Source organism: Mytilus trossulus, chromosome 3 (genome assembly GCF_036588685.1).
Source record: "Mytilus trossulus isolate FHL-02 chromosome 3, PNRI_Mtr1.1.1.hap1, whole genome shotgun sequence".
Lineage (NCBI taxonomy): Eukaryota > Metazoa > Mollusca > Bivalvia > Mytilida > Mytilidae > Mytilus > Mytilus trossulus.
In genome coordinates, this window is record NC_086375.1 from 31191432 (window position 1) to 31204980 (window position 13549).

General features: G+C 30.3%; 1 protein-coding gene across 1 annotated transcript in view; it reads left to right on the forward strand.

Annotated features, from left to right (window-relative positions):
- The first annotated feature begins 1072 nt into the window (after nucleotides 1-1072).
- The window catches only part of LOC134711234 (DNA polymerase epsilon subunit 2-like), a 36350-nt gene continuing 23873 nt past the window's right edge, over nucleotides 1073-13549 (forward strand). Inside the window, exon 1 of the mRNA XM_063571718.1 lies at nucleotides 1073-1175. Coding sequence (XP_063427788.1) covers nucleotides 1111-1175 — 65 coding nt within the window. The 5' untranslated portion in view covers nucleotides 1073-1110. The remainder of the gene's footprint in view (nucleotides 1176-13549) is intronic.

The window sequence follows — 13549 nt, forward strand, 5'->3', positions numbered from 1 at the left end:
TTCAAATATCAATAGGGTCAAGCAACATTTTTAAAATGATAAGATCGTGTACGCGTTAATTTTGTTACAGATACGAAATTTTAGTGATATTGATCCTCAAACATTAAGCCGGTCATGAACTAAGTTTGTGAATTATGTTTGCGGTTGTTTTGACATGCATTGTGACGTGTCATCGCATTAATTTTATATTAGAAAACTCTAGCAGTTATATTAGAAAAGTATCGCATTCGTAAATTTTTGATATTAAAAAAATATCGCTATGATATAAGACAAACATCGCATTGATATTTTAAAATATAGCAGTATCTTTGACTTATAGGTGATTTTGGCTTATCCAACAATTGAATTCATCTCAATTGCATTCCACATAATTTGCTACATGACATTAATTGAATTTGTACATCTACAAATGATAAATCGTGCATTTATGTCTCATTTATTCAACAATTCAATTTTCTCGTTTAAATACACCTTGCTTGGTATAACTTAAAATAATTCATGGAAATTATACAGCAGACGTATGTCTTGTTAAATTTCAGCCTGTTTTAAGAAAAGAATCATTACTTTATACCGAGAAATCTTCGTTCCTTCATAAAAATGTAAACATTCGTCTGAGATTTCCCACAATGCAACCCGTTGATATAAGACAATATCGCTCATTGATATAAGAAAAGCTTTTATCGTATCGCACCTTCCATAGACTGGTCACTGTCTTCTTGTATATATGGCAACTCTTTGTTTAACTTGATATTCCCGATTTAGTATACACATTTATGATACAATTGGTTTACGGCTTTTAAAAAAGTATTTATAGACAATCCCTGCCTAGTGTTTGAATTTTATTTGAAAAAAAAACGAGCACGCAAAATAAGACTTAGAAAATCACGACTGAACGTCTAATAAAAAAGTAAAAACACGTTGAACGTGAAATAAAAAACGGCGATCACGATGCACGAAAATAACCCTTTACCACCCTCGTTATAGAGTTACTAGTCCTTTACGGGTCTGAATAAGTTCGTGACCTTAATCCGGAAAACCATTTCCTTATATTTACATAACCGTCAATGTTTCGATTATTATACAAAAATAAAGCGGGAAAGACAACAGAAAATGACAACTAAACTAAAACAAAACATTACAGGTGCATTTAAGATGCACGGTTTTACTCTTCGGAGGTGAGTAAGAAACGAACATCGACCAAAATTTCAGTTATCGATTATTGGCACTGTCTGACTCCAGCAACCACCTTTTCTTTAATTGATTTAAAAAAAAGGGGGAGGGTCTATTTACATATATATACTGCAGCTGTGCTATTTGAGCAGTCAAATTGCATTGACCGTATATTCATATGTGATATACAGTCACTGACCGTATATCACCTTGTTTATGACGTTGACAATGTGTTTCCGTAGAGTTTTATTTATGAGGTCAATAAAACAAACAGGTTCGCGGAAATTTAACGTCGTCCGCTTCAAATTAAGAAATGATGTTCTTACCCAAAATACTTCATTTAGAACAGTTTTAAGAGTTGCAGTATATAAAGAATAACCAGGAAGGGTCTATTTACATGTACCAGGTATACTCTGTTTCGCTTCATTAGACATCCTTACTTATCAGTAGCGGATCCAGAAATGTACAGTGGGTTGAGGAATTGACTGCATTAGACTTAGCCAGCATCATTCATGTCTCAGTGATTCCCCAAATCAACAAAATGTTTCCCTCAAGAGTGAGGGAGGGATATCTCCCCCTAAATAATCAAGAAAATGTTTCCCTAAAAAGTGAGTGAGGGGAATGCCCTCCCCCTAAATCCAAATCTGGTTAACCCTTTCGGCGCCAAAACGACATTTTTGTCGTTTACCGCTAGCACGCCAAAACGACATTTTTGTCGTTTTTCAGTAGAACATACACAGCATTAAAAACGTATATGAAAAACTTCATTTGACTGCCGAAACCATATTAGGTTTAAAGAAAAATAATTGACTTTATTCTGTTATTCAAGAATAAACATAAAAGTCTCAAACTATATTTTGAATTTTGGGGCTGAAAACTATTTTTTCTGAGATTTTGTGCAAATTTTTACACAATCTATAATACTCCAATTATAAACTTTGTAAGCCTTTATTTATTAAATTAACTGAATGAAATTAGCTCACATGGTTGACTGTAAAACAAAAGTTGTTATTTTATTTTTAAATTGTAACGTTTATCTGAATGACGTCATCAAAACTGATGCTGTGTGTGACGTTTATGCGTACAAAAGTGGCAGGTACTTGATAATACTGGAAACGTTTTGCAGTCAAACCATTGAGTTTTTACCGATTTTTACAATGAGAAGTTCGAAAAATCATTCGACAATTTGTTTAATATTTTGTTGTTCACTTTGTAAATTTATTCAATAAAACTGTTAGTTCAAATTTAGAAGGTTAGCTCTGCAAATATAGTCGATAGAATTTGGGAATATCTGTTTTTAAACTGCACTATTTAACCCATCAAATTTACCCATTTGGGGTTGGCTTAAACGTGGGTTGACTTCACTAGTGTTAAAAACAACAAATATTAAAGTTATAACATATAATGAATAATTTTGACAATAATGGTCTTCTTATTGTAAAATAATTTTCTGCTAAAAACCAAATAAACTGGACCCGGATTTTTGTATTTATCATTCTAATACTTAATTATGGCATACAATCTGCATATTCCGCCGTATGTGTCCATGTGTCTCACTTTGTTGTCAATTCAATATTAGAATACATATTCAATTTTGAGTTAAGATCGTGTTTTGATTTACCCATCACTTACTGAGTATTTTGGGATTTATTTTTGTCTTTTGTTACTGCGTTTTTTGTTTTTTTTTGTGCTTAGTCCAATTTTGACAAGCAAAGCTCTTTTTTAAAGTTTATTTTCTATCTGTTCTAATATTTAACTGGTACCCGACAGTTCTAGATTAGAGGAGGGAATTGATGCCTACAAAAAATGCTGAGTTGTTCCAAAGCCAAGAAGAAGCCTTTGGCAAAGTGGCTGTCGTATCACATGCCTTTTGTTTTTGTGGTTTTTTTTTCGATCCTGCAATGCTTAAAGCTTAAACATTTCATAAAATTGAGAATGGAAATGGGGAATGTGTCAAAGAGACAACAACCCGACCAAAATAAAAAAACACAACAGCAGAAGGTCACCAACAGGTCTTCAATGTAGCGAGAAATTCCCGCACCCGGAGGCGTCCTTCAGCTGGCCCCTAAACAAATATATACTAGTTCAGTGATAATGAACGTCATACTAATTTCCAAATTGTACACAAAAAACTAAAATTTAAATAATACAAGACTAACAAAGGCCAGAGGCTCCTGACTTGGGACAGGCGCAAAAATGCGGCGGGGTTAAACATGTTTGTGAGATCTCAACCCTCCCCCTATACCTCTAACCAGTGTAGAAAAGTAAAAGCATAACAATACGCACATTAAAATTCAGTTCAAGAGAAGTCCGAGTCTGATGTCAGAAGATGTAACCAAAGAAAATAAACAAAATGACAATAATACATAAATAACAACAGACTACTAGCAGTTAACTGACATGCCAGCTCCAGACTTCAATTAAACTGACTGAAAGATTATGATTTCATCATATGAACATCAGGCACAATCCTTCCCGTAAGGGGTTTAGTATCATACCATCATAACATATATGAGAAGAACATAACCCGTGTCATGCCAACAACTGTTTTTAGAATAAATGTGTTTAGTTCCGACGCAAAGACCTTATCAGTGACTCAATATTAACGCCAAAATATGCAATCTTTAATGACTTGACAACAGTATCGTAATTATATCCCTTCTTAATAAGTCTATTCAAAGGTTTTGTAAGTTTATGAGGTGAATACTGACACCTTTGTGCTTTATAAAGAATATTTCCATAAAAAATTGGATGTGAAATACCTGAACGTATAAAAAGTCTGCATGTTGAGCTATATTTACGAATGATGTCTTTATACCGATGATAAAATTTAGTAAATGTTTTGACTAGTTTGTGATATCGAAAACCCTGGTGTAATAATTTTTCAGTAATACATAAACTTCTCTTGTTAAAATCTAAAACAGTGTTACATACACGAGCGAATCGTACAAGTTGAGATATATAAACACCGTATATATATGCTCATCTCATTAGAAATGTTTCACATTGAATTATATAGTGACCAATCGTGCATACAAAAAGAGAGGTAAAAGATACTAAAGAGATAGTCAAACTCACAAGTCAATGCCATGGCAAAAAAATAATACTGACCACAAGACAAGTTAAATTCAGGCAGAAAATAATACTAAAAACTGAGCAACATAAACCCAACCAAAACCTGGAGGAGATCATGTATACATAACTATTGTATAAGGCAGTACGACGATCTGTAGCCTTGTCCCGATGACTTTGGTGGCTATAAGTGACTCATTTGTAACCATACGTACATCTATCATGACTTATTAACTCTTTCAAAAATAATACTGGTGCCAAAAGAAAATTCTGAATTGTTTATTTAAACAACCATTAGTGTTTAAAAATAACCCAGCTAAAGAATAAAACAATATATAAACACGGTTGGCAGTGCATGATTCTATATATAAAAATTATATACAAGCTAATACTTGTACTGACAATTCAAACCCAACTCACGCAATTGATATACGAACTTAATTTGTTTATATACATAAGTTAGCATGTAGATCAAGACTAAACAAGACTGCAATCTAGCTACTTCGTATGACTAAATATGAAAAGGATTAAGAAATAATCGAATAGAGCTATGGAAAAGAGATAAAATATAAAAACATATAAATTCAAATATTTATTGCCATATAAACTAAAACATTAAGTTTGTGACATATAAAATAATAAACAATATAACTATATTTCACATATATATATACACAATCTTCAATTTATAGTAACTATTCCAGTGTCCCCTGTCCTCAGTTCTAATGACCTTTTGATGTAGGACCCTAATTTATTTACTTGTGATGGTGTTGATGGATTGAGTATAGAAATCAACTTTTCTTCATCAGATAAATCTTTAACAGAAAAATTAAAATCCAAGTTGTTAAAAAAGTTATTTCTTAGTTCCATATTTAATTTACAATCTAATATAAAATGTTTTTCGTTTTCTAATGTTTTACATTTAAGGCATATTCTCTGCTCTCTAGGAATATTTGTATGTCTGCCTTTTTCTATATTTAAATTATGGTCACTTATTCTTAGTTTTGTTATTAATTTTCTATAAGTAAAGTTTGATGTTCTTAAATAGTCTTCAAAACATAAATTTTGTTTAAGATTCTTATATAAATAAAGTTTACTTTTTTCATCTATGTTTTGCATCTTATCATGTATCAAATTTTCAAAGAAGTTTTTAGAGCTTGTTTTTATATAAACTTTAAATGAATTATCTATTTTTTTGTCTGAACTAGTATTTTGTTGAATTTGTGCTATTTCTATATTAAGTTCACTTAAAATATTTTTAACATAGGTAAACCAGGAGTATACTCCTTCCGAGTCTAAGTTTTTACTAAGCATGTAAGCTTCTTTCAAAAGAGGATTTAATTTACAGCATTCAAGTCTCTTTAAATATAATAATGTTTGTGTTTTAATATTAAATTCTATAGGAAGTCTCCCCAATTCAGCTCTAGTTGCAAGATTAGATGCATTCTTTCTAGTTCCTAGTAAAAATTTACAAAATTGCAAGTGTAATTTTTCAATTGGACTTTTTTCTGCAAAATTTAAAATATCTACTTCCTTTCCAGAATTTAAAGCTCTGTTTTTTGCTCTAAAAAGAGATATATATGTGTCTAAATATGTAACTTCAGAGTTGTATATCATTATTGGTTTAATGAGGGAATCAAAGAGGTGGCATGCAAGTTTGACTGGTAAATTATTCAAAGACTTTGTGTAAGCTTTTAACCCAAATAATGCTTTTTTGGCTTTTTTAACAAGTTCTTTAGTGCTATGAGACATGTTGCCATTGCATTTAATTAATAAGCCTAAAAATGAGTATTCTGATACATTATCAATGTTACTGTTTTTAAAATTCAAAAATGTTTTTTCTAGTTTAGAGCATGTCCTATTAAATATCATAGATTTTGTCTTTTTAATATTCAATTCTATCTGCCATTTATCACAATATAAAGCTAAATTATTTAGACTATTCTGTAGTCCTGTTTTAGTTTCTGAAAAAATTAACAAGTCATCTGCAAAAAGCAGGCAACTTAGTTTTGAGTCTATAATTTTTAGAGGATAACACAAGTCATTATCAAAGACCTCTGTGATGTCATTAATGAATATATTAAATAAAGTAGGACTCAGTGAATCACCTTGTTTTACCCCTCTTGTAATATTAAACATATCAGTTACCATGTTTTTGTATTTAATTGAAGACCCAGTGTCATCATATTGATGTTTTATAATGTTAAAAAATTTCTTCCCTACCCCCATATTATAAAGTTTGTACAAAAGAGCATCTCTCCATACAGAGTCAAATGCCTTTCTTAAATCTACAAAACAAGCATAAAATTTCTTTTTGTTTTTATGTAAATACTTATTTATTAGAGATTTTAATATAAAAATGCTATCTGCAGTTCTATGGTTCTCTCTAAAACCAAATTGGCTGTTACTTAATTGTTCATCTATAATTTTAGTGAGCCTATTGTTTAGAGTTGCATTAAATATTTTTGCAAGACAATTAATCATAGAGACTCCTCTGTAGTTATTGGGATCATTTTTATCTCCAGATTTATGTAATGGGACTAAAAATGAGTTTCTCCATGTTTGAGGGTATTTCCCTGTTAAAAGAATAAGATTAAATATTTTTACATAATTTTTAATCATAAATGGGTTAGAGTATTTTATAACTTCATTTATAATTCTATCAGGGCCAGCAACTTTCCCTAATTTTAGTCCATTTATAACTTTTTTTATTTCTGAGAAACTAAAAGGTTTATCTGTTTCTAAATTTTCTATAATATTATTTTCTATATTCTTAAGTTTATTTTCTATTTCCCTTTGGAAGGTGGTATTAATTTTAGTTGGATTTCCTTGATCTATAAAGTGCTTGATCAGTTTGTCTTCTTCTTTTAATATTTCAGGGATATCATCCGTTTCATCTGTTCTCTTTTTTATAAATGATTTTAGAATATTCCAATATTCTTTTGGACTTTTACCACTATTATCCGAAAGTGAAGCAAATATTTTTTCTTTATATTCTATTTTCTTTAGCTTTACCATCTTTTTAAGATTTTTGCAAAGAAGAAAATATTTTTGTTTTAAATGATTATTAATAGGGTTATTTTTTATTTTATTACCAATGGAATTAATCTCTCTTTTTGTTTCATAAATAACATTATCTGACCAAGGTTGTCTTTTCTTCTTTTTTTTTTTCTTTTTACTTCCAAAAAATTTCTTACATGCTATCTCAGAAATATTTTGCAAAATATGAGTAAGCTTTTCAACTGCTTCATCAACACCATCTTGAGTTTTATTAATATCAAGTATTTCCAGACTAATAATTTCTTCTCTGATATAATCAGTGGATAGAGCATTAATCACCAAGTTCTTTGATTGTTCTGTCCATTTATAAGTATTAATACTCTTCCATTTATTATTATCTAATATAAACTCAGTGTTCTCATTAATTGAACATTTTAAAAATAAATCAATTTTGGCATGATCTGAAAGATATGTAAAGTCATTTGTCTTAAAATATTGAACTGAGGACAGGAGACTCTCACTCACTAAAGCATAATCAACAGTGCTAAAACCATTTTTAGACATAAAAGTATAATAACCTAATGAGTCTCCTAATAACCTTCCGTTTACTATACGTAGCCTCGAGGACAAGCAGAGATCCAAAAGATTTTTACCATGTGTATTTAAAACTTTATCTTGGTTAATTCTCTTGTTTTCTATATCAATGGTATAGTCTGGTGGTAGTAAATCTGAACCATCAAAATTATTTATGTTTAAAGAATCATTTTTGATATAATCTGGTAATTCTCCTGTTCTGGAGTTTAAATCTCCTATAACCAATATCTTACCCCTACTAGATAGAGTGCTCAACTCATGGTCAAGCATAATAAAGTCATTTTCAAAATGTGTAGATGAAACTGGAGGAATATAAGAAGCACATATATAAATGTCGTCTGATAAACCAAAAAAATATTTGTCCACCTTCAACCAAATTCTATTTTCTGATAGTGAAGCATCCTTTAAATAACTAATTCCCTTCATATATTCTTTTCTGATGTAAATTATTATACCTCCACTATATCGTCGCGACCCTTTTTTCTTTTTACGACATTTTGAAATTAAGTTGAATCCCTTTACTTTGAATTCCTCACATTCTCCTTTCCAGGTTTCTAATAAAATATTAATATCACTTTTTATATTATTTAAAAAGAATGGATCATCTATCTTGTCCCCAAGGCCATGAACATTCCATGATGAAATAGAAAGCTGTTCTTTCCTAAATATCATAAATTTATATATATAAAAAAGAAAAACTCCATTATTTTGGTCTGAGCTAACTTGATCTTGAGATAAAAACTATAATATTGTAAATTTTCAATATTCTTATAATAAACCATACATGTACTTGAAATTTAAGTAATTTACACTTGTAAACTTCATATTATATTTATCCTATACATACATTTATACTCACATTGCAATGCAAGATACAAATGTATTGCATACAAAGAAAGATAACTCTTACCCTTTGTAAATTTTGTGTTTTTCAAGCCTTTCACTTTCATACAGTATAATCAAATCTTATTTCAATTTCTTTTACAGATAATGGAAATGTTTGAATAAATAAACATCTATTAGGTCTTTCATCAAAGAAAAAAATATAATTGATACACACGTGTGTATATTATGGTTGTTTCTAATAACTTTTAAAGCTAATTTTATTTATGTTTATATGAATCAGAAAATGACCAATTCTTATTTCGCATATACCATACAAGATATTTTTCATTAAGCTAATATCATTCAAAAAATGATTAACTATACTGAACTGTATTTTTCTTTAAAACAGTTTGATTAAACATTTCTTTTCAACATTGATGCAAAATTTTACATACCTAATTTCAAAGATTTTTTGTAAAGGGTAATATTGAAATCCACCCAATTAAAAAAAATATACTAAACAAAAACAAAAACAAACCAAATAATTAAAAAAATAAAAATGTAACAACAATAAACACCTGTTTTTTGCTATATCAATTATCATTTACCTTTTTTCAATTACATTTAGTTCAAAACAAGAACTATGTGTTTTTCATTTCTTTTAACATACATTCTATAAGTGATAACATGTTATCCCTGCTGTTAGTTTGTGTTGTGTGATTGTTGTATCTTAAATTACTATTCAGGTTTTGTGGCGTCTCATTGTTGTAGCTATAATGATTACTCTGCCATGACAGCTGTGTGTCATGACTGTCATCATTGTATGGATATCTTTGATATCTTACATCTTGAGTTTTATCTTTATATTCATGATATTGTCTCCTATCTATAAACCTGTTATTAAAATTTCTATTTCCATTGCCATGGTTACTATAAAGTTTACCCCTATGATTGCCATTCTCTGAATCGTCACCTTCAATTTTTATACCTAACAAGGTATTAAGAACCTTTTTCATGTTTGATACAATAATTTTAACACCAGTCACATTAGCATGTACCCCATCATAGAAATCAATAAACTTTAAATTAGCATATGTAACAAATTCTATAGATTTCTCATTACAAAATTCTTTAACAATACTGTTATAAACAGCTCTCTTATTTTCATATTTTAGTGATAATCTGTGATCTTTATAGTATCTTGGAAGCAATTCGCCTATCACAATTGTTGATTTCGGTAATATTTTCCTAGTCTCGTCTACCAATTTCTCTATTTCTAATAGTACTTCTTCTGCTTCTTTTGTGTCTAAATCATTTGAACCAATTTGGAACATAACATTTTTCGTTTTCACTTTACCAGACTTCAAAAATTGTTTCGCTCCGTAAATGGTTTTATCGTACAAAGTTGTTACCTTCACTGCTCGGTTCCTATACATTCTGCGACTGTTGATATCCTTGATAATGGAAGATCCTATAATCCAGAGATCTTGTTCCTGTTGATGTTCTCTATTAGTTGTTTTTGACTGTATTTCTTGTGTCTTATTACTAGTATTTAAGCTTGAGTTTTTTTCATTGCTGTTTTTACTCATTCTCTTTTCTCTTGTTTGTTCTTCCATTTCAAGCTGTATGTCATTTTGCTCCCTCTCTTCCCTGTCTTGTTTTTGTGTTTTTGAAATCTCTTCCTTTATTGTTTCTATTGTGATGTCATGTAGTTTTGTCATCTTGTTCCCTATTGTTTCTACATTCCTTAAGCTTTCATTAGCCTTATCTGCTATTTGTGTTAATGTTGATGTTATTTCATTCACAAATGAGTCTAACATTTCAATGTTTATTTTGTTTTGCCTTATCTCACCTTTGTTTTCTTCTACTTTCTTTTTTGTCTTTGATTGGTCAGTTTGTATTATTTCATCTAACTCGAAGTGTGTACCTCCTTTCTCTGACATTTTTGTAACATTATCTTTTATTTCTATACAAATTTCTTTCAGAAACGAAATTTTCAAATCTTGATCTACCTGGTTTTGTTCAATTCTGTGCAACACTGTCTTTATGTTGTCAATATCTTCAGTTTGTTCTCTTATTTTGTTTTGAAGACCCATTAGATCATCTTTTTCATACTTATTTGCTTCTTTTTCGTCATGTTTACATTTTTCTACGTCATTCTTTTGTTTTGATTTTGAATCAGCTGTCGACTCATCTCTTTGAATACCTTTCTCATTCTCGGAAGTTTCTTTTTCGTTATTTACTACTTTTTCCTCCTCTACATGTACCACTGAAGTACCAGTGTTTTCCTCGCTATCTGTCAACCATATGTCATTAAATGGGATGTTTCTAAATTTCGAGTCCATATGTCCAAAAGAGTTACGTCCCTTCGCACGATTGTCTACAAACTGTGCTACACTTTCGGCTATAGATAATTTCTCGTACTTTTCCCATTCTCCCGTTTTTTGTCCCTGTACCAGAATCGTGTTAGTTGTATAAAATAATGTGATAACAAATAGTTTTTTGTTGCTGAATGACACTGTTACTGTAGTTTTATTCAACTTGGGATGGGGTAGTTTCCAGTCAAAAATTTTACTCTCGTCATTAATTGTTAAATTATTCGCTTTTTCATCAAAGTCATTCCACTTTACCAGATAATTAGCGTTTTCTCCTAATTTTAGGAAGTATCTGATGGCAAAAGCCCTCCTCCACACTAGAATTGATGTCTTGTTACATTTCAATGTACATACATTTTGGTTACCTCCCTTGGATGGTATCTTTCCATTTTCAGCCATTTTCTCTTATAATCTATTCGTTTAGTTCAAAATTATACTTTCCCTAGTCATTTAGTGACTATATTTAGACAATAGCCATGCATGATATCTATCCTTTGTTTGCATCAGACCAAAATAATAAATTTTTAAGAGCTCCTGAAAAATGTGCTCTGTGCTTCCGCCATTTTATTATTAGCAAAAAAAAATAATGAGGCATCTCTTGTTATTCCAGTGTTTTTAAATGTTTCCGTTTGGTTTAAAAATCAAATTTTCCATTTGAAAATAAAGGGTCGTCTGAATTTTCATATTATTCACAGAAGTGCAATCTTCAATCTTACTATGGATGGGCCACTCATGCCCGAGAGTTGTTTTATTGTCCCAGTCCATTCGTTGTTTTCGGATAGTATTTGAGTGTTTTTTTTTTTATTGACGAACAGTTGTGTTCGTTAATATCAGACTTCTAAATTTTAATTTAGGAAGTGAATGGTATAACAAATATATGTAGCCTCTAATAATATATTCGCAGCCAATTTATACTTTTGCTTTTAGTGTTTGAAATATCGTATACAATGCATATGTCCGACTATCTTCTTTTCAAACTGTAAGTTTACCTCTATATAATTTGTTTGTGTACTGGAGTTAAGGTATCATTTTCACTGAGTCTGGCATGCATGGATCTCTTTTTAAAATTGAGAGAAGGGCTTTTAGTGTAAGTCGACCAGTTTGTGATTATATTTATGCATTTATTAAATCAAATTCATTACTTGAAGAATTAATCACAGTAAAAAGGAAAGTACATCGTCCGTAATTATGATTGGAGTAAACTATTGGTATAAATATTTACTACTTTTATTTCATTAAACTTCAAACTAACTGTGTACATGTACTAGTAATTAGACACTTTATACGTCATAATGTAGGAATCAATGAAGGAAAATAGTTCAAGTATTTAGGGCTATATCTATTTCAACGAAATCCCTAAATAAACTCTTGCCAAAAGAATGTTTCTATACGATGAGATAGTTTCTCCTCATTTTCTGCCGATATCACACCAGAGAAAAGGGGGTTCATATCAGATTTTCGATGTCAACGATCACAACAAGAAACATAAAACATTATTTTAGCGACAGGCCCCATTTAATGAGATGACTGAGGTTAAGACAGACATGTATTTAGCACAGCAAAGTATTTCTTAATCCTGTGCCTTTAATTGTACACTTTTTTTTTAAAACAGTATCTGGAAAAAATCGGCTTTCTCTATATAAAAAGGTCAAGATAGTTTGAACCACAGATATTAATACATTAAATTTAGACACCAAATGCTGCATAAATAAATACTAATTGAAATTATGAAAATTTGCATGCCGTTGACATGTAAAAACATTAATTGACTTGAATTATAGAATACCAAAAATTTAAATAATTTTAGGCTATATCAAAAAAGAAGCAAAACGAATGTTAAATATTCAAAACTACATGTACTTGTCTAGTCAGAAAAGTGACATTCTTCAAAACCAAACCGGCAAATCAAATTGAAATATAAGTCACACAATTGTAATGTTAAAGCAAACTTATTTCAGTTTATACATTATCAGAAAAAAAGATAAGTTATTGTTGTGTAATCATGAAATATTTGCCGCAGAACAATTTATTACTCAATAAGTTGAGACTTATATGATGGTTGAATTATTACAATGCTATGTACTGGTATCCCTAATTTTGTGATGACATGCAAGATCTGCAATATGTTCAGTCGAACTCTTCATCGATGGTGCTTAAGAAAAAACAGACCTGCGCCGGCCAAGTATGAAGAAACTGAGAACACTGCTCGTTTTTTTAATCATTAAATTTTTATGATATCAAATCTTACATTTGGTTATGCTTTATAGAGGGGAGTAAAGAGAGGGGGTAACTACACGAAAGAAGGCGAAATAAAATTGTCATTTAACGATGAACGAACCGGGAAATTAAAACTTTCTTGCACGTTGATGTTTTTACCGATTTCACAAATTACGATGAATAACGACAACCTTTTTCACGGCTACATGTGGAATAAAAGTGTCAAAACATGTTGCACGAAAATAACTGTTTACCACCCTTTTTATTTCAAAATACAGAAATTGAGCTATATTTAT